Below are 24,046 nucleotides of genomic sequence, written 5' to 3' on the forward strand. Positions count from 1 at the left end.
GTCGTCACCTGTGATAATTTTTTCACTTCCTGTGCACTGGCAGATGAGCTACTCAAGAAGAAAATGACCCTGGTTGGCACAATTCGCCAAAACAAGCCTGAGCTTCCACCTCATTTGCTCCAGGCAAAAAAGAGAGGGCTCTTCTCCTCCATCTTCGCTTTTACAAACACCCACACACTTGTGTCTTACACCGCCCGACGGGGCAAGAATGTGCTGCTACTAAGCACAAAACACCGCCGTCCAGACGTGAGCAAAGGAAGGAAGAGAAAGCCTGTAATAATCGAAGATTACAACAAATGCAAAGGAGGTGTCGACAACCTTGATAAGGTAGGTGTCATTACGAACCACAGGGCTCGCAAAATCGCTAGCCCGACGTCCCGGGGCTAGCGATTTTTCTCTGCCCTGCCCGTCGGCCTATCGTAGGAAGGAAAAATATATGTAAATGCTTTTGCATTCTTTCGGAAATGTAGCTGGGTAATTATGTCATTGGCATCGGTGAGCCACTGTCAATATGTGACACATTGAAATCACATTGAATTTGCGCTTATTTTTTGCTTTCACTTTGCAATCGCGTGAACTGTGTACAGAGAGCGACAGCACTGATTGGTGAGTGATGATCATTTGCGCACCAATTCCTCTGACATCGTCTTATCAATCGTTAGCTTACTATGCAAACATGACCAGTGAAATCTCCCGCAGCTTAAACATGTGAGAGGTTGATCGCGCAGAGAATCGCTGAGCGTTAAGTGAGTGCGTGTGTAAAAGCAGCAGGATATATATTTTAGTTCTGCTGAGCCAAATAAGACAGGTCAGGGTGAAGAAGTGACAGCCAAAGAAAAGCTTACCACAAAACGGAAAAGTTATGACAAATCAGACTATAAGGCAAAAAGAAAGTGCAGCTTTATGGTTTCATGGACTAAAGAATTTCTGTGGCTGCAATATGACGAGCTAAATAACCAGGGCTGCACATAAGTGGTCCGCAGGTGCGCATTCGCTGTCAAAATAAAAAACGCGCACAAGATAAGAAGTTGCAACGCGTGTTTGCATACATAAGATTTTCTGGAGGAGGACAGACATTTGTTTAGAACTCTTAAGGATGTCGAAGAAGCTCCTTTAAGCAATTACTGTGATGTTCCTCCACCTCCAAAGAAATGTCAGAAGGAGTCCGAACCACAAAAGAAGCGCGTATTCTCGGAAAAGTGGTTACAGGAGGTGAGCTGGCTTCAAACAAATGATGAACGCACAGAGATGTGGTGCAGAATGTGTCGTGAAAATCCCACTCTAGCGGACAAAAACAGCCTTTTATATGGACGCAAACGCGCGCTGGTGCGTGTCTTTTATTTTGACTGCGAATGCGCACCTGCAGACCACTTCTGTGCACCCGTGTAAATAACATAATGTTCTGCCGGGTGTGTTGTTGGTTTTCCCTCGATTTTTCAGTCAATAAGCGCCTTTGTTACTGGGACCAGTCATTTTAAGAAAGGCCCCTGTTAGAACCCATGAGAAATGCAAGCAATGCATTATTGCTCAGTCTGCAATATCTTTCCCAGAACAAACACCAATTGCAAATAGAACAGTGCACTATGTTGCAAAGAGTGAACTACCACTGGCACAATTTAGCAGTCTTTGCAAACTTCAAAAAGCAAATGGGCTAGATCTTGGTTCCACTTGCCTCTTACCTGTGACTTCAGTGGAAATTTTAAATTCAGATTCATGTCCTACACAGTTCTTACAAGTTCATAGAAATTTCTGTTCAATTAGAACCAAGTATTTGAGTTGATGATTGTAATTTTTATACAATGTTGTTATTTGTGTTTCAACAATTTTTTGATTAATGTTTTGTTTCCATTACAATATTATACTTTAATGTGTAATATTGTAAAGGAAACAAAACATCAATCAAAAATTGCTCTTTTTTTATTCGGGCTACTTAAATTTATTTTGGGCTACCAAAAACTGAAGAGTACCTGCCCAAAGGGCTACCAGGGATTTTGAAATTTTGCGAGCCCTGAACCAGTTACGCATATATTCATTCATTCTTGCTCATATATTCTTGTCTAAAATATATGTAAGTTTTATGCTTTTTTTTTTTTGCTAGGTTGTTGGCACCTACTCCTGCAGGAGGAAAACAAATTATTGGCCAATGGCCCTCTTCCACAACGTCCTTGATGTTTCACTTAACAATGCCTTCGTCCTGTGGACATCAATCGAGTCATCCTGGCAGAAGAAGAAAGGACACAGACGGAGGCTCTTCATTGAAGAAGTGGGAGAAATGCTGGTGAAACCACACATAGCAAAGAGAGAGCGCCTTCCCCGCTCATCAGCCGCTGCAGCAGTAGTCACAGATGTGACTGCAGCGGCTGCAGGCCCCTCTCCCATCATTAAATGTAAGGGCAGGGGGCAGTGCGAACTTTGCAAAGGAAAAAGGAGAAGAATTGTCAACACCTGCTGCAAATGTGAGAAGTACACATGCAAGGACCACAGTGTGTCCATTTGTAACAACTGCGCCGCCTGAGCAGGACTCTCACACCCAGACATATACTACCTCTCTCTGTCTCTCTCACCATCCCCAACAACATAAATGTTCATGTTTATCTTTCTAAAATAAATGTTTTTGTAGTTCAAACTGAGCTTGTATTTTTATTTACGTTAGCAAGGTAATAAACATTTAGTGTGGAAAAAGTGAAACACATCATATACCATTATAGGTTATGATTATTACGTTTACTGTGCCCCTGCAAAAAAAATAATGATGAATCAAAATCTAGCTTGGTGCCAATCTAAAGGCCTAATTATAATAGCAATGAAATCTTTCTTGAAATGTATTTTATGGAAAATATTTTTCCAGTTAAAACAGTGCAGCTATGTAAACATACTGGCCTTCAAAGGGTTAAAACCCCCAAATATAATTATACTTGATACAAATATCTTAGGCAGAAGTAGTTTTAACAGACTGACTCATTTAAAGTGCAAAACAATATTAATATATAACATTATTATTGCACTTTTTGGGAAGCTGCCAGTTTTTGTCATTAGGAACAATTCAGGATATTTAAGGATCTCCTTTGGGTTAAAGGGGACATGCAATGCTACACATAACTGACATAGACGTAACACCGCGTGTGGAGCTGGATTTAAGAATTAAGCCCTTAAAGTTTTAAAAACATGTTTACTGCCATTTTTCTGTCAGTGGCGAACGTGACGTGGTTTTTGCGGCTTACTGACTAGTGATGGGAAGTTCAGGTCTTTTCAGAGAGTCGGCTCTTTTGGCTCCAAAATGGCTCCTAATTTATTATCATCCGTAGCCTCATATTTTAGCTTTACTAGGTTAATGTGAATGCTTTGTGTGTTGATAAACCCTTTTGCATTTAGTGTTTTTTATGAGAAGCCTCATAATTGCCTAATTTTGTTTATTTGTTCTGTTACAAAAGCAGGCATTCTTACTTTTGTTTAGTATTTTAATCCAACTTTTAATTTCAGTTCAACAGAAAAACAAAACACTGCAAACAAATCCACAGAACAGAACCAAACTCAGCAGCCAGACTGTCTGTCCTCAGTGCACGTCTACATTCAGAAAGATCAAATGCCTCAGCTGATTACTACTAGTAAAAATTACTTAATACTTAACAGTTTGGACATTCAAACTTGTCAAATTTCTTTCAACTAAATCATGAGTAAAAACCAATCAACCGCGTAAGTTTGACAATAGCAGTGGCAGTGTTATTAAGAACTCTGTTAGTGGAGGTTTTGTTGAGGTGTGGATTCTGACTTCTTTTCCTCCACAGGACACAGTTCTGTAAAGGGAATAAAGATTCACAGACAAACAGGAATAGTAAGATAAACTGATCGTTCTGGAGAAGTGACATCAAATGCAAATCCGTAGGTCCTCCCCACCTCCAAGTGTCCTTTACCCTCCATTAAATGCTAAATATATAGAATACCTTTCTCTCCAAAGGGTCATGTTCTTACACAATAGATTGCAGTGGCTGTAAATTCTATTGTTTCCCATCCTGTCTTACTTTAACTACAACGGCACAGATTCTTGTGATGAGATGAACTTTGGAGTCATTAACATTGTGAAACGTGCAAAGATAAGTTTGCTGTAGTCTGTCTCACTTCATGTTTATATATGTTTTTTCTTTAACTTTCATCTTCTATTACCAGATACTGCTATAACATGGAAATCATCCAGCAACTAAACTGCGACCAACAGCAACCAGCAACTGCATGGCAATCTTCTTGAGAAGCTTTGCAATCTTAGCTTGGATTGGGGACAAGCAGGGTCCAGAGTGCTATTTGAGAAAGCTGAAGTGCATTAAGAAATGTGGGAGTAAAACAAATCTTAGCTAGTCGGCCATTAATTCTGCTACCCAAAGAGCTTCATCTCCATTCACTGTGTTTTTCACTGCCTGTCCTTCAACATGATTCCCAAGATGTGTGACTGACCAGAGGGCCGACTGGATGTTACAGTGACTCACTGTAACTATCAGATTTGCATTCGGTTTGCAGTGGAGGTTGGTATAAGGATCAACATGCATTTGTGTGCACATTTCAAGTGAAAGATCAAATAATTGGGATGTTATGTTTTTCATGTGCAAGCAATTTATTTGGTAAGTCTTTCACTAGCTGGGCCCACGTCCACATTATAAGTTGGACAGCGTTTTAGTAGTGAATGCTTTGACATGAATTGAGCTGCGGTTTGGGGAAGGCCTCGAAGGGGACTGGCAATGGCTCCCAGGCCTGGCAGATCCACATGTACTAAATAGGAGTGAAGAAGTTGATCAGATTGCAGAACTAGGGGAACCTATATAGATGGCAGCTGGAAGGAGTGTTTTTGGAGGCGTGGTCCTGCTCCTGAAATTCTGATACATAATCTCCAATTCTTGCTGCCCATGAACTCCAACTCTGGTTGGAGTTGTTGGAGTGCAGACTATTGTCATTAGCTACAATTAAAGGTGGTGGAGTTGGTCCCTCTGTTTGGTTGCTCCCTTGAGACCACCACAACTGGTTGGCATGTACATGTTTTTTTTATATAGCGCTTTTCTACTATACCTGAGCGCTCAAAGTACTTTATAGAACTTGTCTCATTCACTTTCTTTCTGTTTTTTCTGTAGAATTACTTTATAACACCAACGGATCCATCAGAGAGTTATCACCTTGTCCAAGGATGCAGACTGGAGCAGGCATGGCTCAAGCCACCATCCTTGCGATAAGTAGATGACCTGCTCTACTGCCTGAGCTAAACTACCCCATTGAACCTTAAGCCTATGTGCTAACTGGCTAGCATGTTATTTTCAGCTGCAAAACAATAAATCATCCATCAATTCACTTCCGCTTATCCTTATCAGGGTCACAGGGAGCCTATTCCAGCTGTCACAGAGGTGGGGTAGACCCTCGACAGATCACTAGCCTGATGCAGGGCTAACGCTTAGAGAAAGACAACAATTTAGACCTATGGGCAATTTAGAATCACCAACTAACTGAACCCCAATGACAGCATGTCTTTGGACTGTGAGAGGAATCTGGAATCTGCTGCCCATCACAATAAATCAACAAAAATCTTTAGAATTATTTTATTGATTATCCTAATGCATGGACAGATTCTTATATATAATCTCTTCTAAAGCACTTTATACAATATCCCTCACTGGATGCATCCCTCATGTATTGGAGAGCATTTAGTTTCTTCACCAAGGATACATTGCATAGGCTACTGATTAGAGCAAAAAACAAAACAAAACAAAAACCTTCCAACTATTAGATGACATGCTGTAATTCCTGAGTTACAGCTACCAAATAATCTAACAAAGCTTACATTGTATTGTGCTTTTTCTTTGTAGACCTCCTTATGTTAAGTTTTACTTCCTCACACTAAACCTGCCATCCCAAGAAGACAGATTACATCACAAACTGAGAAATTGTCCATGATGTATGAGATGATTTCTTTCAGCCAAAAAATGATCAGACCCCCATCTTCCAGCACCTCTAAAGCTTTATTGTACTCATGAACCGAAATGCTAAAACAAGTTCAGGGATAACCTGTTCTACAACACCATTTTCAGTGTGTGGTAATGCAGTAACTTGCTCACTGGGCAATCTACTGCATTTAAGTTATGTAGCAGATTGATTTCATATTCTATTTCAATGTAGACGATATGTGGTGCTTACCATTGTTAGGGTTGTAGTTAAACTTTGGTGTCGTGGGAAACCTCAGGCAGTCACCTTGTTTTCTGAAGGTCTCTAAATCAGAAGCTGTCACAGTCTTGTTCCTCCCTGCAGAGAACAACAGCAGGAAAAGCACCATTAGAATGTATTGTGTTCACACTAGTGTTCGAGGATGTTTGAATCCTAAAGTGTATTTTGTTTGTTTCGTGTGATCGGGCAGCTGCCTCCTTAAAGAACTACCTCCACTACTTAAGAGTTTACTCTATGTTGCACTTATTAGTTAGCCTCCTGGTTACTTAAATGTTACAATTTCTGTTACAATATAAAGCTGCTACAATTAACACAGATGTGTTGTTTAACAATTTTATGAAATAACAACAAACAGAAGTAAGACGTTAGGTAAATGTATTGGCCAGTACTCAGTCTGTATAGCACATGGAGGGCAGTCTGCACGGCCAGGTGTAAAAAAAACAACCTTTTGTTTGTCCTTTTCTCACTCTTTTCTAAGTGCGTTGAGACAACTATTGTTGCAATTTGGCACTATATAAATAAAAGTGAATTGAATTTTGCTAAATTAAAAATGACAGGGAACTTTTAAAACCCAGAAATGGACTGTAATTGTGTTGTTGAAGTACTGTGACTGAGTATCGGGCACAAAGGGCGATGGTGACTTTTAGTTTTTATGTTTTTTTTGTAACGGTATAAACAATGACAGGTGGTCGATTGGTCATGATCGACTCGGGGCTGGAACAATTACAGCCGAGGAGGTCGGATACACTCTCCTCCTTGCTTGGGCAACGGCTCTGAAAGCAGTCTTATCACATTCAAACAGAAGAAAATGGCATTGAGGCGAAAAGGAACGCAGTTTGTCCCGTACTTCAGCTAGAATAAAAAACAGACACAAAACTGGAGTTAATCTGTGTCCTCCGCTGCACAGCTTCTTCTTCTCTCACTCTCTCCCCCTCCCTCTCTGTTGCTACTTCAGTTATGAAACTGATCAATGATCAGCTGATCGGCTTTTCTCTCTTGTTTGTTTATCGCCCACTTTGCGCCAGAAAGAGGAAACCAGCAGATGTTGGGCTAAACATACATGCAGCATGTTAAAGCCTGATAAGTTGTTTATTTAATTTATTTATTAAATCATTTATTTAATTGATTTAATATTACTTTCTAGGATCTGCTGATGTTTGCTGGAGCCACAGCCGTAAAGCTGCTGGTTATGATGTCAGGTTGGATATGTGGTGAGAGGGAAACATGAAGATGAAACCAGGAGATGTCCTTACTGAATCATCAGAGCTGAACAGGTGATGGAGAAACAGGTTTACCTTTTAGGTGACATGGATGAGTTGAAGTTATGAACTGTTTCTGAGAGACAAATAACACCAGGATCCTTTTTTTATGTAGCTGACAGCTGGTAGCTGTGCAGGGGCGGGTCTAGCAAAGTTTTGCCAGGGGGCCAGGTAGGGCATTAACAGGGAGGGAGGGGGGCACAAAGAAATACTTTTCTTTCTTATTCTCATTTAAAATGTCTGAATCTTACAACTGTGGGAGACAACGCCGCTCTCTCCGATCCTTTTGTGTTGGTAGAGATCATGCAGAGATGTTTCCAAGTTTCACACAATCCTTTTGTTACCCATTTTTCCTCACAGATACATCTGGAGATCAGCACACTGCAGTCCTATTCTAAAGGCTGATCTCAAGAATTCAACACAACAGCTACAGTTTTAGTCTCTGGTATCCTCCTCCTATAGTAACCCCCACCCCCACAATGGAAAAACACTGGTACAGTAGCCAGGGGTGCTGACACCCTGACCCCCATCTCCTTTTAAGGTAGTGTCCTTTTGTTATTTGTCTGCCCCTCACCCTCAGTAACTCTTGCAGTAACTCTGTCCTGGGGGTGGGGGTTAATTCTTCTCCTGCCCTGCACCCCAGTTCATTGTTCACATTCCAGGCCTTTTCTGTTTGTATTCTTACACACTAGCAAACTCCATATGATAATTTTGCAAGTGTTGAGAATAGATTCCGTAATGTACATCAACGTTAAAGAGAATATAGTTGTGATTGCTTGCAACATTATAATATTGTGGTAATGGGTGTAAGGATACAAAATAGAAAATAGGCCTGGGATGGGAACAAAGAACTGAGGTGCAGGGCAGGAGGACCAACCCCACCCCCAGGGCATGAAACAAGAGTTACTGAGGGTGAGGGGCAGACAAAGGGCAAACGGACACTACCTTAAAAGGAGGTGGGGGTCAGGGTGTCAGCACCCTTGGCCACTGTACTAGTGTATTTCCATTGTGGGGGTGTTTACTGTAGGGGGGAGGAGACCAGAGGTTAGAACTGTAACTGTTTTGTGGAGTTCTTTAGATCAGCCTTTAGCATCGGACTGCATAGGAATGCAGTGTGCTGATCTCCAGATGCATCTGTAAGAATAATGGGTAATAAAAGGATTTTGTAAAACATGGAAACATCTCAGTGTGATCTCTACCAGGACCAAAAGAATCGCAGAGACCGGCGTTGTCTCAACACAAGCCACCCTAAAATACAGTCTCTTTAGCTCTAATGTATATTCAGCAATCTATTATTCTCAAAACAACCAAAGTGGTGATCTGATGTAAAATGTATAGATGTAAATGTATATACCAACAAGACAGTATACATCACTGTCACAACAGCGTTTGTTTTCATTCAAAGGCTTTATGTCTTTGTGGTTCTCTAGTCAAAATGCCCAGGACGATTTTTTGTCCCAGTCCAGCCCTGATTGAACTCAAGCTACTTTGTATCCGGACATGGCTACAATTTAGATGGAAAACAATTATACTCTAGTAGATGAATATTAAAATGATTAATTACTTGATCAGTTAACTTGTTGTAGAAAAATCCATTTGTGAAAATCCATACTGGGCTCTACAACTAGTTTCTCATTGGTTTTTATATTCTTTTCTTACTTCTTCACAAATAGGAAAGTGAGATACTAAAAGAAATGATGAGTTGAATGCCAAAGTGGTCCACCCTTCCATCCTTATTTGAAATAGCCAAAGAATTGTCATTTGTCTACAACTCACTAATTACAGTTAAAATATACAATGAATAGTCCATGAAGTAAATATTTTACTGTTTTACTTGTCAGTTCTTTTAGTAAATGCTCCATCACTGCTCATACTTACCAAACAAGTAGAACAATTGGTGATTGGCTACTTTATCGTAGGTGTGCATGAGCAGACAGTCAGGGCAGGTCTGCAGGAACCTGTGATAGGAACTGGCAATTTTCACTGTGCAACAAAACACAAGCATTCATGATGGGAGGATAACAATTCTGATCAACTGAGCATGCCAATTGTACTGTGACAAACCTCACAGACCTAAGTGACAGATGTAACTGATGTGATTACATGTGTACATACTGTATGTTATTCACTGAAGCAACTTACTGTAGAACTCTAAGTCTTTGCCATCAACGAGGGACATGTTCTGAACATTCCTGAGGCAGCGATCCTCCCTAACACAATGATCAAGCAGAATGGAAGTGGAAAATGGCAACATTAAAATTTCATCTGGATTGATAATGAGACACCAAAAGAAATATTGACTTGCACACTATGACGTTTTTCTCATCTGAATGCATCCTTGACCGACACTTTCAAACTTGATTTGACTTTAATAATAGAAGACTGAGATCTAAACAGAGTAATCTGTGGCATTTTTTAATCAACACAAATGAGGGCGGCATGGTGGCTCAGTAATGACCACCGTTGCTGTTGCTGTTGCTGTTCCTGTTCCTGGGTTACCCCCAGAGTGGTCTCTTTGTGTAGAGTTTGCTTACGTGGGCGTTCACTGGGAGTTCTGGTTTCTTCTGCCACTGCTCTTACTATAGATACTCTTAATCTCAAGAGTTTCATTTTGTGATTAAACTAATATTTTGAAGAATATACAAAAGTTGCATGATGCAACGACACTAGTTTTTATATAAAGTTGCAATCAGTTCATTTCAGTATCAACCAGCTTTCTGCCAACAGTATAGCAAATTGGAAGTATTGGAATTTCAGGAGTGGGACCACACCTCCAAACATGCTCCTTCCGGTTCTTATCTATATATGTTCCCCCAGTTCACACCCTCCCTCGCCTTTTCAACTTCTTCTCTTCTATTTTGTACATCAGGAGCCGTCACCAGTCCCCTTCGAGGCCTCCCCCAAACCACAGCTCAATTAATGTCCAAGCCATTCACCTTTATCTACTGAAACACTATCAAACATTAAACGAGGATGTGAAATTTGAGGTTAAAAAACCAGCAGACCTGCTGACGCAGCGCGAGGTAGGGAGTAACATGCTAGCCAGAATAAAACAGTGTAAATGCAGATCTCTGAGTGAGAGTTGAGAAACAAGTGGAGAATAGGATATATCCAGAGAACAGCTTTGCTATCAAAAACTATTCCACCATTATCTCCGCCATTATGATATGAAGAACAGCACAATACATCTCAGTTAATCTGATCACCTCTCAGATGAATGAGCTCCTCACCCTACAGTTAGGTCCATGATTGAAGGCTGCTTCTAACAGCTTGGATGAGTTTACGGACACTGTCACCTCCTATATCCACTTCTGTGAGGACAGCATTGTGCCATCACGCACCAGGGTGAGTTATAACAATGACAAACCCTGGTTTACTCCTAAACTCAAAAAGCTGTGGCTGGAAAAGAGAAAGGCGTTCAGAAGCGGAGACAGGGACAGCTACAGAGAGGCCAAGTACAGGTTCAGTAAAGAAGTGGACGTTGCTAAACATCAGCACTCTGAGAAGATGCAGCAGCAGATCTCAGAGAATGACTCGGCCTCTGTGTGGAAAAGTTTTAGGAATATCACCAACTACAAGCCTAAAACCCCCCACTCCACTGATGACTTGCTCTTGGCCAACACCCTTAACAGCCTTCACACCTCCAACGGCCCCAACAATAGAGACACTTTGGACACTCTTTCCCCCACCTCTCCCCCGTTCATAGAGCCATCACCCCCATCAAACACTTCACCTACAACACCCCCCTCCTCACCCCACACCAAGGAGGATTTCACACCACCTTCTCCCACTACAACTCTTCATATTCATGAAGCAGATGTGAGGAAGCAGTTTAAGAGTCTGAATGCTTGAAAAGCTCCTGGCCCAGACGGTGTGTCTCCTGCCACCCTCAGACACTGTGCACACGAGCTGGCCCCAGTGTTTTCTGGCATTTTCAACTCCTCACTGCAGGCATGTCATGTGCCTGCCTGCTTCAAGTCCTCTACCATAATCCATGTCCCCAAGAAACCTAGGATCACTGGACTAAATGACTACAGACCTGTGGCTCTGACATCTGTGGTCATGAAGTCATTTGAGCGCCTGGTTCTCTCCTACCTCAAGACCCTCACGGCCCCCCTCCTGGACCCCCTGCAGTTTGCATACAGAGCCAACAGGTCTGTAGACGACGCTATCAACATGGCTCTACACTTCATCCTGCAGCATCTAGACTCCCCAGGAACCTACGCCAGGATCCTGTTTGTGGACTTCAGCTCTGCCTTGAACACCATCCTTCCAGACCATCTCCAAGGCAAGCTTTCCCAGATGAATGTGCCTGATCCCATCTGCCTGGATCACTGACTTCCTGACGGACAGGAAGCAGCACGTGAGGCTGGGAAAGAATGTCTCGGACTCCCGGACCATCAGCACCGGGTCCCCTCAGGGCTGTGTTCTTTCTCCTCTGCTCTTCTCCCTGTACACCAACTGCTGCACCTCCACCCACCAGTCTGTCAAGCTAATCAAGTTTGCAGATGACACCACCGTTATCTCGGACGGGGATGAGTCTGCCTACAGCAGGGAGGTTGAACGTCTGGTGTCCTGGTGCAGCCGCAACAACCTGGTGCTGAATGCCCAGAAGACAGTGGAGATTATTGTGGGATTCAGGAAGCAGACAGCCCCACTCCCCCCCATCATCCTGACTGACACCCTCATCACCTCTGTGGACTCATTCTGCTTCCTGGGTACCACCATCACCCAGGACCTAGAGTGGGAGCCCAGCATCACCTCCGTCATAAAGAAAGCCCAGCAGAGGATGTACTTCCTGAGGCAGCTGAAGAAATTCAACCTGCCAACACGGACGATGATGCAATTCTACACTGCAATCATCGAGTCCATCCTCACCTCCTCCATCACCGTGTGATACGCTGGAGCCACCATCAGGGACAAACAGAGACTGCAGCGTGTTGTGCGCTCTGCTGAGAAGGTGATTGCAGACAGACTCCCATCTCTGCAGGACTTGTACACCTCCAGGACACTGGGGCGTGCAGCTCGGCTCTCAGCTGACCCTTCTCACCCTGGACACAGTCTGTTTGACCAGCTCTCCTCAGGCAGGAGGCTCCGGTCCATTTGCACCAGCACCTCTCGCCATAAGAACAGTTTCTTCCCCTCTGCTGTTGGACTCATGAACAATAACCAGATGACTGTTCCCACCACTAACACATGACCCTACGCTGTGTTCACTGCATCATTCCACGTTTGCACTGATCACCACCTGCACTCATGTATATATCTATCTACTTAGCACTTTTAATTCTTATTTTTATGTCTATTTAAGCGTTATCTGACAGTATGTTTGCACTAAGTACCGCAGCAATTTCCTAATGTTGTAAACCTGCTCAACATTTGGCAATAAAACCCTTTCTGATTCTGATTCTGATTCTGATTGGTTGGACAAAGGCACAGTTTTCTTAGTTTTGCCTCTGTGCACACAGTGGGTTTTTAATTAAACAATCTACTGTTCAGCTACCTGCGTCTACTATGAGAACAGCTGTCTTACCTCAATTTTCTCCTGACTTGTGGTAGCTATGATGAAGCTATGCACAAACAACAACTCACCTGTGTATGACACACATCACCTACCCGCCTCATAACACCCTTAAAAAATCCCTCCAGAAATGTGACATTGATGAAAAACTCTGGGAATTCAGTTCTGAACAGAGGTTAGCGATTTACAAAGGAACAGATGTATGTAAATGAACAACAAAGGCCAGAGCCAACATTGCAGAGAGTTGCTTTGAGCGTGGTTGCCTGTGTGCAGCAGACTTTGGCCTTAGATCGCACACCAGAGTACACAAATAAAAAGTGGTTGTTGTTTACTTTGACTAGTAAGTGATGAAGGTAGGGTTTAATTCTCTCTTAATAATATTAGAAGCATGGCTTACTTCATGACCAGATGGGGTGTGGAACTGCTGACAGGGTGGGAGCTAGGGCTCGAAGAAAGCTCAGGTCCCTGGGAATTGGTCGGGGTGGAGGCGTTCTCCATCTTTGAAACTCTAACGTCAAAATGTAAAGAATTAGCTCAATATGCAAAAAACATGTAATTTTAGTCTCTGTAAATTAAAAATATAGGTAAGTTAAATGTATTGGCATTGATGTAAGAGATATATCACTTTTTTAACAGAAGCCCATGTAGGTTTGGATTTTCTTCTCCAGTGTCTCGTGTTTCCGTTGAAACAGTGTCATCATCTAGTTGTCTGCCTCAACCAGTTTTTGACTTATGGCCATTTGCTTTTGCCAGGATCACCACTGCTATCTGAATATTTACTGCCCCCCCCCCCCCCCCCCCTCCAGATTAGAGAACAGGGAAAAATACTTAAAAATACTTACTGTGGCTGAACAGACTGGTCCAGCTGTTGAACCACTCGGCCAGCTATCTCTGCCTGCAGGGTCCGACTGTCTGATGTTGTATTCAGCACCATCCACGTACTTTCCACAAACCTCAAAGTGTCGCCCAAGCTACCGTTACCGGCAAGCCCCTGAATAAAGATCCACCTACCCAGGATCTATTCAGAGTGAAAGAACATACAGTTAGGTTCAGAAAGGTGTGAATATGGATACAATTTTTGGTATTTTACCTCTGTATGTCACTGCAACTGCTTTCTTATGAAACTGCAAACAATAGCTGCTTTTAATGAAATTCAAAAATTAAAAAAGAGGAAAAGATATTGCATTAGCTGTTGTGAAATAACAGCCACTTTTCTACATTGTCTCACTTTTCGGGTCTCAAATGTATATAACATTACAATATCATCATGAATAAAATGCTGCCTGTCAAATTTGGTTAATCTGGCTAAATGAGATTACATCCATCTGCCTCTAAATTGCAAATCATTAGCCACATCTGGACACATGGGGACCAATCGTGTTATCGCACTGACACATGTAGCATGTGTAAAGGCATCATTGTCTGCAGAAATATCTTGTCATTATAACTGCTGATTGTTAGTCTGTGGCTAACATCTGGGTTTGGGTCCACTTCCTGAAACATCCCACACTGTCTGATAGCTCAGTTTTTTGTGACCGTTCCTTTGACCACATTATTTTGTTTAGAGCCAAAGCTTCCATATTCAAATGCCAGTGTTCATAAAACATGGTTTAAATCAATGGTAAATGGACTGGTTATTATATAGCACTTTTCTACTCTGTCTGAGCACTTCACCCAATCACACAAGCACTTTTTTTCTGAGCTCTTAAGTGCCAAGAATCTACCATTCATACACCGATGGATGCATCGGAGAGCAACATGGGGTTAGAATCTTGCAGACTGGAGCAGCCTGGCATCAAACCACCAACCTTCTGGTTAGTGGCTGACCTGCTCTGCCAACTGAGCTACAGCCACCCCAATCAGCCCACTACATGGCAAGGTGTGAAGAGCCAAAGCTGGGAAAACTCTGTAACTGACAAAACAATTCTGGGCCTAATTGTCATATTGTGAGGGCAAAAGACAGCTGAGGTTAGAGGTCCAGGGACCTGTACCTGGTGAAGCTCGTTAGCTTGCAGAGGCTGGGTCAGCTGATTGCAGTCGTCTACTGTTGGTGCTGCTGTGCTGAAGGACAGCAGAGAGATGAGAGCAAAAGCCCGGTGTGTTGCAGGCATGGTGGATAGCTGTCAGCTGCTGTTTTCCCTCACATCTGAAATACCTGGCATTTAGAGGCACGCTATTACAAAACCTACTATGTTGTGCTGTACTTTGCTCTGTACAGCAGCTAAAAACTCCACTGGATTGAAGAATTCTGGAAAGCTGAATTGTGCAAACATGGTGGAGGCACATAAGCAAACATGTCACTTATCAGCTGTTTGAGTAATGTCTGCATGTTGTTTTGCCAACATGTATTGGCCTGCAACAAACTGCCGAGCATAGCTAAGCCCTCCCGGGTTTCCCTACTACAGCTGTTTTCACATAGTGAGCCTGTGCTCATACTTCACATTCTTTTAAACATTTCAGCACAAAGTTGGGCATGCATAAACCGAAAATACATGCCTGTTCATAGTGAACAGAAGGCAGAAAACAGCTTTGGTGTGTACAAAGTTTATAGGTCTATAGAATTATTTTGGCACAAGTTTCAATTCATAAGAACTTTTATAATCTCAAATATATTTTGACCACCTACTTCTCCAACTGCTATGACTCTGTTGGTTTACCCAAGTTTACCCTTTTTTGAATTTGTTGTTGTTGTAGACAACAACAAATAAATATCTGTGAAAAACACCTGGCGCCATATGCCAATTTTGGTATTTAATGGAACATGCCAGTCGGGCTCAACTGTAACAGGCATAGGACCCACTAGAGCATGTTGAGACCTCGGGACACTCGTGAAATCTGTTTGGTCAGAGACATTCACAAAACTGTGCTGGAGGTCATTTTGTAGGGCTCCAGCAGATACTGGTCATATTGATGGGTTAAAGACCTTCTATAGTCCTGTCCAGCTCTTCTAGGGTGACTACAGGTCTCCTGCAATCTCCTCCATGATCTTGCTGGGAGACAAAGTGTGAACAAACCTGACATGATTTGACATAGATTTGAAAACTGCGTCCACACTAGCGTTTTCAGTCGTTTTCACAGAGTTGTGCGTCCACATTGAAACAGCCCAAAACGCTTACGTTCCAGTCCTGCACATGCGTACAAACTGATATTAATCATTAATAGGGTTGTCAAAATTGAGAGCAATCAAAACAACTGCTGTATAATGCCCTCCGCTATCTTTGTTTAATTGGTCACATGACTGCATCACATGCCTAAAGTGCGTCATCGTTTTAGAAAGTCTGTGTTTTTGAGTGTCCACATTGCGACAGAACAGCTCCATGCAGTCAGTAGTTACACTGACTCTGATCCAATGCAAACCACTAGTGAGAAACCAGAAGTCAGAAAAGAGTGCATTGGAGGCTGATTGACTCCAATCTGTTTGCCTGGTCTGTGGGAACCAGAATTTTGGCTGGTTTTAGGTCAAATATTTATTTTACATGACTTATTCTCAGTTCCCACCCTTGACTCCACTACCAGTACTTAAGGTAGGAGCTGAAAACTTGAGTCTGATGAGAAAGACTCTGTGGAGTAATTGCATCTGTGGAATAGCCTGCCTTTCTGGAACTGAGGCTTTTATTAACACTGACATTGTGTTTGAAGTCTTCATCTTTGCTTATGCTGTAAATAAACCTTTTGATCTTTTAAATTAAGAGTCCTGCATTTGAGTCCAAATTGCTTTAGTGGCCTTGACATAAAAAGTGAAAACCTGCCATTCCACTATCTTACCAGCAATCATTTAGTTAGTTTTGTGATCCACAAAATGAATGATCAACATGCGCATAAACAATAGTGTTTGATGTTTTTTGTTTTATGACTGAGAAAAATACTTTTCATCTTCCCAAAAAGGTTGATTTTGTTCATCCGGATGTTTTCAGTGCAAAAAAAGCTTCAGAATGGAGTCTAATAGGCGATGTCTCATCACATGAGCCACATACGATGTGCTGCCTTCCCCCATAAATCTGCAGCTGTGGTTTGGAAAGGACCCATCCTGGCTCCTGTGTACAGTCCCAGCAACACTCAAGCACATGTTGGTTGGTTGTAGGACTAGCCTTACTAAGGGCAGATACACAGAAATACAACCAGTTCCTCAGGTGTCTTGCTGAAAAAGTTGAGTACAAGAGGGAATCCATCAATGATCAGCCTTTCACAAAGTCGATACCACCCTGAATTTTACTTGGTATCTGATCGGAAAGGAAATCAGTGGTATCGCACATCACTACTGCCACCTGCTGCTCGCTCTCTACATCACATCCTGCCAAACCATCAAGAGGAAGCTTTTCAAAATAAGATGAAATACTGGCTAAGGTGTGACAGCTCTGAACCAATCAGTTTGCAGCAAACCAGCAGTTTAATAACACATCACAAATCTGTACAGGACCATGAGCACACGGAGGTTTCAGAACACAAACCAGTGAGGCCAGTCTGTCCTCACCAGCAGCTTTACTGGAACACTGTGGCTACTGGGAAACACTACTGGGAAACACAGATACACAAGTGTGTGTTACTGCAGATATGTTTACAAGTGTCTTTATATGAATAACACGTTTATAGAAATGTTCATACAGCTTCCAAACTAATACAAAGTGATAACTGATGGAAGTACTGCAGTACTCCTACGTTTGCAGTACTATGAACGCCGGCTGTTAAATCATTTAACAGCTGGATCATCACATGACTTTTATTATGAAGTCCTCACAGGAAATGCAGCATTAGCGCTGACAGAGCGACAGGAAGAACAGGTTACACTGTCCCAGCAGGAGGCGCCAAACTAACTCACACGACTTCCATGCTGTGTCCGAATTCAGGGGAAGGATGCTCCGAAGGACGCTACCTACCTACGTCATGTAGGCAGGTAGTGTCCTTCTCCGGACAGGTAGTCAGGAAGTGAGCGACTGTGGACAGCCCCCCCCCCCCTTTTTTTTCCTCCATAGAATCTTTATTGAACAATCAGCATACAACAGATGGGCTGTGGACCTTCTAGCCTTCAACTCCGCCCTTACTTGCGTGTTTTCCGGTCGCTAGCGCCACAGCGCGAAAACTTTAACATGGACCCAGAAATGTCGTTCAGTTTTTTGTACATTTTTAATTCTCGAGGAGCTAGAAAAACCTTATCGTCGTCGCCCGCACGTTTTGTACCTTAGGCTCATCAGAGACAAACATATCCAGGTAAAATAATTTCCTTTACCTACAGGCATTTAGGACTTACTCAGCTAATTACACGGATAATTTAATTATTGCCGGTGTTGTGGCAGAAATGTGTTCGCCTGCCAAAACTGATTTTCAATGTTCCTGTGTGTAATATGTGTAATATCTTTATGTAAATGTTGGTAAATAGACTTCGGTGAACATGGTTTACAAAGGGGTTTTATACATACAATAATTACCTGTTGTTCAAGTATTGTTTGCTTGTTTATTAAAGTGTTTACAGAGTAATGTCATCTCAAGATTTGGACTCTTACAACGTCACAGGCTCTAATGTAACAAGACGAAACATGTTGTGCAGCGGTCAACAAAAACTATGGCTTTTTTGTTTTTGCAAGTGTTTTTGTTTTTGCAAGTGTTTTTCTTTTTGCAGCGCTTTTTGTTTTTGCAAGTGTTTTTCTTTTTGCAGCGCTTTTTGTTTTTGCAAGTGTTTTTCTTTTTGCAGCGCTTTTGGCCTCTCAGGGCCACCGTAGATTACTCTTAAAAAATAAATTTGTAATGTCAACATGATTGTTTTTGAACTGGATAAATAAACAATATATAAAAGTCACTGCCAAACACTGATTGCAGCTTCTACCTTGTTACAGGAATGTTGCTGGTGGCTCAAAGTGACTTGATATCATTAATGAGGGAAACATTTGACATATGGTTCTCGTATTATAGACCAACACGTTATTTATAGCAGTTTAAATATGAAAAATCAGGTTTGGGCAAAAACCGGAAATCAGTTTTTGGCACAACATCGGTCATTCTTACACATGTACTGTGTTATATAAAATATATAAACTAAATATCTTTGAAACTTATAGAATCCAATCTTTTGGTTTCTTTTTTTTTACATAGCACTTTATCAAACTGTCGTTTGCTACTGAGTTACAAGTATTATACTAATAATACAGCATCCACCATCTCCTGCTTGCATATTTCTGAAAAACATCTTAGTGGTGTGGCAGCCGTCGACCAAGCCAGCCCTGCAAACCCTGTGGATGGACGATGCAGTGGACAGTGGGAGGAAGCATCCTAAAGCTCTTTGCAGACCACCCTGTGTGATTCTCCACTCGCCGACCAGAAAAGACAAACCGCAGGTCTCAGTTGCAGCACCCCATCCACCCATGTCTGATGTTGCTCGGGCAGATTCAGCACGCTGCCAGAGACTTCCTGTAATCTATTACAGTTGTAAAAGAAACGGGCCAGGAACAGGTCACATCCTTCCCCTGAATTCAGACACAGCTGTAGACCGCCAGTTTAAGACTGAGGCGTCTCATCAGTCACTTTACACGCAGACTTGTAGAACGGACCAATGAGGTGCCTGCGTTTAGATGTGACCAACTGTGTTCACAGTTTGATTTGTTCCACATGTTGCAGCTTGTTTACTTCAATTTAATCTTCACAGCGCTGAATTTCTATGATGACATCGTTTGTGTAATCTGATGTGTAATCAGTCATCACTGAAGCTGGTTCCCTGTCACTTAGTCTCTTCTAACTTTATTTAAACACATCCGCAGGAACAGCGCTGCGGGTTACCTGTTACTGAGTCACGTGACACCTTCCTGCTTTACCTGTGTGAGCTTCATCTAGTATTTGAACTGACAGGTTAGAGAAGGTTACTGATGCAGCACCAAGCAGTTCCTTCGATGGCGTGCAGACTCCCTGCAGGGTCGGCCTCTTTCTCACCGCGGGCTGGCCGATGGCGTCTGAGTCGGGAGAGCCTGCATCTCCACCGCCTCCGCCAGCTCCTCCCTGCTGCTGCTGCTCTGCTCCAGAGTCTCCACGGAGCCTCTCGCCATCCGGACCACTTCCAGGATGATCACTGATCCAAAGTTCTGGTCTCCACGGGAACCAAACTGAGTGGGGGGGTGGTCTGGCACTTCCTGGGTCTCTGCGATGCTGCTGGACAGGAAGCTGGTCTCCAGAGACTTCAGGACCTGCAGCCGACCTCGTAGAGTGGCTCAGGCAGGTCAGGAGACTCCAAGTGCTCCTCGAATGAATCCTGCTGGACGTTCATGGGCTGGAGACACACACGAGACACACCAGAACACTGAGAGATGGGATCGGTCCCAAGGTTAAACCCCGCCCCCCCAGCGTTTACTACAGGCTCACGAGTGAGATGAGAGGAAGGACAGAATACTTACAAAGTACATGGAGAGAGTTCTCTGGTGGCGTAGTTTCCTCTGCAGGGGGAAGGCGAAGTACAGATAACGAGTTTGTGCATTTGACCTGAGAGAGTTTACTGAGCATGTCTGAGAAACAGCTGAGAGAGTTGGACTCTAACTAGCGTCTGATTGGCCGACAGCATACTGCTGCTGTTGCTCTTGTCTCCTCTGATGGAGACACGCTGCACACACCACCACACAGGTGTGCATTACAGCGTCCTAACCAGCTTCAGTTATGTTTACAGTTGCAGCCGCATGTAGCTGTAGTTAAAGCTGCATGAAGTTATTTCACGCACAAACCAAAACAGTGACAACAATGTCCTTTATGACTAGAATAACTCAGTCTTGTTGTGGCCCTTCTCACCCCAGCATGCAAACATTAAAGCAGTCGTTTAATAGCTGTTTCGTTATAATCATAAATAATCATTTGTTCATAACTCAGCTTCGTGTGAAGCTGTTTATCCTGGTCCCAGTGTTAGGGTCGGTGAATTCAGGTAACGGAAAGACATGATGGATATGCTGACCTCACTCCATGGTACAGGGCTCAGAGGCAGCAGCTAGACTGTCTGTTTACCCTCATGATTAACACAAGGAAACTATTAGTCGAACAGATGTCAAGGCATGTTTGATCGTGTGCAAGAAGAGTTCACCCTGCACCCAATCGGTTTACCAGGGCCCTGCCCTGCAGCCAGTCCTTCAGAAGGTAATGATTTTCTTTATAAAACCACCAGCAAAGGTAAAGTGGACTATTGTTTTGCTGCTCATGCTGCATGTTTGTTGAGAGTTTACAATGTCTGCAAAGTTGTTGTTCCTGCTGAATCCCAGTTTTGAATAGCAGGACGACTTTCCCCTCAATAATGAAGTCATAGATCAAGCAAACTAGACAAATACACAACAGGATATAGTGCTCATAAAGGGACTTTTGTTTCCCTCTGCGTAGTGGAGATATCAGGGATAGGCACGATTGTGGCACTGATTCAGTCTTTAGCACTACAGTTACCCCGGTGTGTCGGCCAGAACACCGCCTAAGGCCAAAATGTCCCAGAGTATGGAAAAAGGAGCTTGAGGTTCGGTTTGAGGCACTTTATTGTCACAACTCAATTCCTGTGGCTGTAAAAACAGTTGTGTGTGTGTGTGGTTTTCTACAAACGAAATACACAATACAAATAAATGATAAATAAGGTGAATAGATAAGTGACATATTCAGATATAGACATAATACAATATAGTATAACCATATAAAGATCAGAGCAATGTAGCAAAACTTCTACCTAAACTGTGCAAGTGAACGGCATTGCTGCGAGGTTAAGTTATCGACAGTACTCCCGGTAGTTGCACAAAATAAAAGCTTCCCTATTACAACTCCGTCGCAATGCTCTTATTGTGAAGAGCAAGCGGGAACGTGATACTTTCGGTCGAACTACGATCGTCATTTAACGATCCTCATAACAAATTGTCCGCTACAAACTCCGTATTATAAAGTAAACAATCACAAGCACCAGATACAACATACAGAGAAGCTCTGATATGACAGAAATGACATAGAGCGACCGTACATGTGTCAACTAGAGCTAAACCAGGATAAGCTAAAGCATAAATTAGCATATGAAATGAGGGTGACCTATACCGCTCCAACTATGAACTACATTAGCTTCTAAATGGTAAACATAGTACAGTATCAGCATAAACAAAGGCAAAATGCAACACAGGTTAATACTCACTTGTGTGTGATAATATTAAAATACAGAAAAAAAATTAAAAGTAATGTAAAATTAAACATCATGGCTTGTGGCCTTCATCAGGGTCATCTGACCATCATGACCCTGATGAAGGCCACAAGCCGAAACAACTTCAATTATTAAAGTTGTTCATCTTCCCTCAAGTGTTGCTGGAGTTCCTGCTTTGTGAATTATTTCATCCTCTCCATGCACCTTGGAATCAGGTGAAGTTGTGCCAGAAATATCTTTTTGGTGCGATAACAGATATTGTTTCCAGGTGGAGGAGATGGCCATGGGACAAAGATATGCTCTGTGTTATGCAGGTGCTCTTTGAGATTTTTGGATGAAAATACATGGGCTTGGGGTAATGGTGAGGATCGGTTTAGAGAGTTTATGAACTCTCACCATGTTTCGATTAAGCTGAAATCTGAAACTAGACATTTGGAGGTCATTTAATTGGATACCACAGTGTTTTTGAAAAGGGATCAGAAGGCAAAATGATGTTAACAAAAGTTTAAGCCAGTCTGATGTCTGATTGCACGGATCGAGCTATCATTTGGCCCATACTTTTTGAATTGTGTAATCATTGTTGTGGACCCGGAGACCAATCTGGGCTGGTCCACAGGGCAGCAGATGTTGTGGGAGAATTTGGATGGGAAAGCTTGGCACATATGAACACAATGGTTTGAACAGATTGTGTAATGGTTGATTGTTCTTAAATTGATAGGTATATCTTAATATACCTATCAATTTAAAGTAAATGTTAATATGATTTTTAAACTCCCTATCGAAAGATTGGGAATAACTGTGGCTTTTCCTTCTTGCCCCTTCTTTTTTTCTTCTTGTTTCTTTTGTGTATATTTGGTATTTTTTGGTGTTGATGGACAAATTGGGCCTCACAGTTTGCATTTTTGGAGAAAGTGTGAAAATGAAGAATAGAAAGAAACTATAATGTTGTACAAAAAACCCACCAAAATTTGTTAAATTTTCTGTATGATGTAAAACATTTTGTGGTCATTTTTTATCACAGAGAAAAAAAATGTTTTTTGTTTTCAAAAAATACATTCATATTGGATGTTGTATATAGTTCACGTTATTAACTTTATAATTTACTAATTTGTGTGTGTGTGTTGAATTTGCTTATATAAAGGAAAAACTTTAATTAAAAAATGCAAAACATCCAACACCTAAAACAAAACATCTCTGTTATGAATAAATGCACCTTGATAATGATTCTTAAATTTGTATTATTTTATAGTTATTATGATTTCAGATTTAAGCAAGTTTATTTTGTTTTTTTTAATATAATTTCAGCTTCATTGTCAAAGTTTTAGATCATTTTTTTTAATATTGATTGGTTTGGTGGGAGATGTTTATGAAAAAGGAATAGAACATAATTTCCCCCCTTAGTCCTGGGAAAGTGCACCTGAATTCATTCGAAATAAACTAAATAACACTTTCTAACATACCTAACCCTTCCCCCTCCCCTAATCCCTGAAACCCTGACCTCAGGGTAAAAGGAGAGATCAAAGGGGATCAGGTGACTAAGTCAGGTGACTTCTTGCTGACACCAGGTGGGAGATAGAGGTGCAAAAGATGGGAGCAGGAATGGCCTGTGCATTGCATCCCTGTCGCCTTCTTCCATTCCTCCAGCAGATGGCAGTAAAAGCCTGCTTACCAAATATGATGAATGATGCTGTAGTGTCAGAGCTGCTGTTCTTTTGTTAAAAGCTAAAACTTGTCATTTAAAACGCATGGATATTTAAACAGCGGTAGAGCAGGACAAGACCTCACTACACTGCCAAAACACATGAGTTCAAGCCTGAAAAAGGCAAATGTACGCCGAGACGTCGCGGCGAGCTCAGTGGATGCAAACGGCCATTCCAAACCCAAGCTAGGCAAGATTTAGAAGATTTGGTGCCCCCACAATCATCAACAGATTGTTATCTGTTGGCAAGG

General features: G+C 42.2%; 1 protein-coding gene and 1 long non-coding RNA gene across 3 annotated transcripts; one reads left to right on the top strand and one right to left on the bottom strand.

Annotated features, from left to right (window-relative positions):
* Nucleotides 1–981: 981 nt before the first annotated feature.
* On the bottom strand, nt 982–15,175 carry LOC146524092 (uncharacterized). Of its 2 annotated transcripts, XM_085182759.1 has the most exons (7): nt 14,967–15,170; nt 13,818–13,993; nt 13,373–13,483; nt 9,597–9,664; nt 9,333–9,437; nt 6,169–6,273; nt 982–3,794 (listed from the first exon to the last, which is right to left on the bottom strand). In XM_085182759.1, exons 1-7 carry the CDS (start codon nt 15,084–15,086, stop codon nt 3,736–3,738), a joined length of 744 nt encoding a protein of 247 aa, XP_085038885.1. In that variant the 5' UTR covers nt 15,087–15,170; the 3' UTR covers nt 982–3,735. The 2 variants fall into 2 exon arrangements, with proteins under 2 accessions (XP_085038885.1, XP_085038893.1); XM_085182767.1 differs by lacking the exon at nt 13,373–13,483 and having other exon boundaries at nt 14,967–15,175.
* Nucleotides 15,176–17,711: 2,536 nt separating this feature from the next.
* LOC146524093 (uncharacterized) lies at nt 17,712–22,396 on the top strand. The gene is made up of 2 exons (XR_014869615.1): nt 17,712–18,180; nt 19,159–22,396. It is a non-coding gene; the product is annotated as an uncharacterized LOC146524093 (long non-coding RNA).
* Nucleotides 22,397–24,046: the final 1,650 nt, after the last annotated feature.

Source organism: Neolamprologus multifasciatus, chromosome 2, assembly GCF_963576455.1.
Source record: "Neolamprologus multifasciatus chromosome 2, fNeoMul1.2, whole genome shotgun sequence".
Lineage (NCBI taxonomy): Eukaryota > Metazoa > Chordata > Actinopteri > Cichliformes > Cichlidae > Neolamprologus > Neolamprologus multifasciatus.